Here is a 4,301-nt window from a genome sequence, read left to right on the forward strand (position 1 = left end):
ATGTAAACTGAAAATCAAGCTCCCCTTCACATGATTTTAATTTCTTTTCAATCATAACTTCAACTGTTTCTATTAGAAAAAAGAATGGAATTCACAATTACACTTTCAAAAAAAAACTTGCTTTGATTAGCTTCAAACGAAGAGTGCATTTAAGATAAGTCTGCTAATAACTTCAAACTTTCACCACCACAAAATCCATCAAAGCTTCACTAAAAACAGCAATCTTAATATCAAGCTGTATGAATTAATTGGCCGTGTGGCCTCATGATTTAATGGCGGTGAGTAGTTGACAGTTGATACGTCATTTCCCTGTTAGCCCAAACCTTGCAGTCTGTCGTTCTCTTTTTCTTCTCCTGTAAAGCTCCCACAGGCAATGGAATGTTAACCAGCAAATCCTGAAACCAGATGATGTGCATATATGGTAAGCATTACATCTATATAACGTTTTGAGAATAAAAAATGCATCAACTCTTTCAAGTATGAAGAATCACCTTTCTAAATTATACTAGTAAATTGAAAACTGAAATCAGAAGCAATATACACAGGAAAGTTGAGGTTCAATAGCAAAATGGTCCAAAATAACCAGTTAGATGATTCTCAACAACTTAATACTTGAAAAGTAAAAATGAATTTTACTTCCGGGGTTGATAAATAGTACAGCTTTATAAGAAAATGGTAAATTATCGACAGGCTAGAAAGAGCAAAGTATGGGAGCAACGTTTCTGGTAAATATCAACTATTCTATGATGAGAGTAAGACAAACTGGATAACAAGTTTCACACTGATGCATAGTTTATCCGATTTCAAGGCAGTCCATCTTATGTTGGACGTTGTAGAACAAATTGGACAAGCATTCCAACCAAGTTCCTCTCATAGGAAAATCTGAATTTAAACCGGTAAATAAAACTGCTGTGAAAATAGAGGACCATTTGGTTTCCACGAAAGAAGGGAAATTCGAAAGAAAGCAACAAACTAGAATAATATTTATGCAAAAGATGCAGCAATAAAGTAGTTTCTCAAAGGGAAATCCAAAAGTTTCAAAATGGGGTGAAGGAAGAACATGAGCCTAAGGATAAGTAATTCTCATCTTCACTCTTACAACAACAGTTTAGGAAACATATGAAAAATAATTGCACTTACCAGTACAATCTTCGGTAAACAGTCTGTCTTTTAAGGAACATCTTTTATCTCAGCACTTCTTCATATGTGTCCCTTCTAGCAGCTTTCTCTGCTTTATGGTCAGTTTTTGCCCTCTGACAATAGCAGTTAGCGATCTTCTTATCTAACTTGTAATAGTCCTCCATTTTCTTCAAAGGTTTCAAATCCAGATCAATGAAAAACACCTAGAAATTTGCAGCTTAGATAAGATATACATGTAAAATCAGAAGAAAGTAACAACCTTGTATAGAGGACTTTGATTTCATCGCAAAAGAATTTCCTTATTACATTAAAACAGGGAGCTATATGATATTTTTTCTAGGTTCGTTACAAAGATTGCGCAAATGAGTAAAGCCTCAAATGAAATATAATTGCAAACTGCATAAAGTGGACTTTAGAATCTCGGAGAATTTTGAACAAGACCAAAGCATATCCCCAAAAGCATATCAAGAGATTCCTTTTCAACTGCTATAAAAATACTAAATACACTGTTTTAGCATTAATAATGGACAGTAAGATGCAGCTGAAAATGGCAAGGAAGTGTACCTTGTACTCAAAAACTTGCTTAGTTGATCCTAAACATACAGTATTGTGAGAAGATTCTGATAGCACATCTCCATCTTCCATTGGTCTAAAACTAATCATCATACTACAGTCCTTTACAGTTGCTGCTATCAAATAGTCCTTCACAATCTTTAAACTTTCATCCAAAGTAATGGAGTGCAAAGAAGGATAGCGGTTTGATAATGTGACTTTACTCGATTCTCTACAAGCCATACAAGGTTGAGAAATTATGTTATAATAAGCATGAATTGCCCCTTCAATATCATAAGCATCGAGCTTCTGAACTTCAAGAAGTTGATCTAATACTCCAGAAGTGTAAACAGTCTCAGCAACAAGCTGTATAAAGCTAGTTTTGCACAGGCCATCATCTGCCTTAATGACATCCTTAAGTGCATCTTCAAAAGCCTCGCCAACCAGGACAGTAGTGCTGCCTGCACCTCCGCCCAATCCCCCGAATACAATAGAGCCATTCAAGAATACACGGAAATTGTTCTGAGGGGTGGCATATAGAGCTTCAATAGCTTTACATATCCTGTCTGGGGATCTAGAGAATAAATCCAGTGGATTATATTCACTATATTCTGATATCTGTAAATATTTTTGAAATGTCAGAATTATTAAGTGAGAATAAGCATAAATACCAATAAAGATGACATATTAGCCCTCTGGGTGAGAAAGTGGCTAGACCTGATAACTCTTCTCTTCTATGTGGACATACTTAGAAGTTAGACCCCTCCCCCCCAAAAAAAAGCACACTAAATAATAATATGAACCAAAAGTTACCTCTTGATTATGCAACTTCAGTTCTTGGTGCATTTTAAATCGAGTTGTAGTTCTTTTAACAACATTTTCTTCAGATATGAATCTTGAGATTGGGAGAAATCCACATTTAGGCTACTTCATCAAAACAAATAGTAAGTAGAACTTTAGTAGAGCGAATGAAAATGCATAATGGACACTTAAAAGGTTGATGACACAGTTATTGATGGGAAAAAAGCATAAAAAGGATATCACCTTTATCTCAACTGTTATACATGGTCCATCTTTAAGAGTACCTGAAATAAATAAAGTGCAATGATATGAAATCCTAATTGAAGCTTTGCTATATTGCATAAACTAAATATTATGTTTTAATGGAAACCTAGTTTCATTGTTTAGTTAGATTTAACTATTTGTAATTTGATATGAGAGCTAAGTTCCAGCAAAACAAAAATGCGGAAGACGTGTATATGTCAATGAGCTCTTCTCAAACTGTTGGATTTTCCCACATAAATGCACTGCATAAGTTAGCATTTAAAAATCTATTTAAGAAATCACATTAAGAAAAGGAAGGCTAGTTCGCTCAAGTACTTTAGATGTACGAATTTCCATATAGAAAAAATCTAGAGAGATAGTTCCTAGTCCTCTCCCTACCACCAAACTCTATCCGGCAAAACATTTTGTCACCTGCATTCTAGTAAGTCTGCTACTAGTACTTTTGCTCCCATAAGGACAAAATCAGAGTGGAGCTATAAACCTATCTAATTAAGCTTTGCTGAACGGTGTTACAAAGTCCTATCTTCCGCTGTTTGTTAAGAGTGAGAAAATATATATCATCCTTTAAATTTGTAAAAACATGATAAAAGGCATCAAACTTTATCAGGTAAATATGAAATTACCATTCATAAAGACTGAATGATCCGAAATTATTAGAACAGAATCACGATTCACATCAACCTGTGATGAATCAATTCGACAAGCAGGCCGGCGGCAAGTCACATTCTTCTCAACAGACAGGAGGAATTCCTTAGTTACATGAACACGCATCTGCCAAGCTCAGGACCAAACGAATTAAGTTTGAAACATAGGCAATTAGGAAGCACATCAAACAAAAAATAACTGAAACCAGAATTATGATAAGCAGTACATATATCTATTCAACTGTACCCCGGCATCGACATGTAGTGGGCCTAGCAATGGGCTCATTACATGCTTGACGTAAAGCTGTTGTACAATCTCTCTGTTTGGCCACATCAATAATTCCTTATATTCTCGCCAAAGAAGCCGTTCTTGTGCTGTTAAACCTTCGTTTTCGTGCACTCTACTTTTGCCTTTACGCTGTGACTTTTGTATTCTCATCACTTTCCCCATCTTATTATCATATCAACAAAATTTCAAACGAAGAAAAGAAGAATATAAGCAATATATATTCAATTTTTGGATAAATTCAAAATTCCAAGGGGAAAAATTATTGAATTAACTTACAAATGCGGAAGATGATCCAGTGTACGCGAGAACAAGATTAGCAGCTCCTTCACCTCTATAAACCCAATCAACCGCATCCGCTTGGGCTAAAACCACTTTCTCCATTTTATCTACGGCGGCTACGATTCATTAATCTGTGAAAAAATAACCCTAAAAAAAACCAATACAAAATTCAGAAAGGATAAAAACTTGAAACGCATCGGATACCTGATCGAAAATCTGAAAACAACGTAGAGGAAATCAAAAGCTGTAAAAAATGGAGAAATTTAAGAATGGGTTGATAAGTGAAAAAAGGGCGTTGGAGCTCGTCATCTTCTTCGCCTTGAGAATTAGAG

The 4,301-nt window shown here is 35.2% G+C and overlaps 1 protein-coding gene across 1 annotated transcript; it reads right to left on the reverse strand.

Moving 5' to 3' along the window:
• Positions 1 to 254: 254 nt before the first annotated feature.
• LOC120113600 (inositol-pentakisphosphate 2-kinase-like) lies at positions 255 to 4,085 on the reverse strand. Its single transcript, XM_039134698.1, has 8 exons — positions 3,967 to 4,085; positions 3,649 to 3,852; positions 3,381 to 3,528; positions 2,737 to 2,777; positions 2,506 to 2,616; positions 1,705 to 2,310; positions 1,141 to 1,343; positions 255 to 395 (listed from the first exon to the last, which is right to left on the reverse strand). The coding sequence occupies exons 1-7, from the start codon at positions 4,069 to 4,071 to the stop codon at positions 1,185 to 1,187; spliced, it is 1,374 nt and encodes a 457-aa protein (XP_038990629.1). The 5' UTR covers positions 4,072 to 4,085; the 3' UTR covers positions 255 to 395; positions 1,141 to 1,184.
• Positions 4,086 to 4,301: the final 216 nt, after the last annotated feature.

Source organism: Hibiscus syriacus, unplaced genomic scaffold (assembly GCF_006381635.1).
Source record: "Hibiscus syriacus cultivar Baekdansim isolate YM2019G1 unplaced genomic scaffold, ASM638163v2 tig00110210_pilon, whole genome shotgun sequence".
NCBI classification, from domain to species: domain Eukaryota; kingdom Viridiplantae; phylum Streptophyta; class Magnoliopsida; order Malvales; family Malvaceae; genus Hibiscus; species Hibiscus syriacus.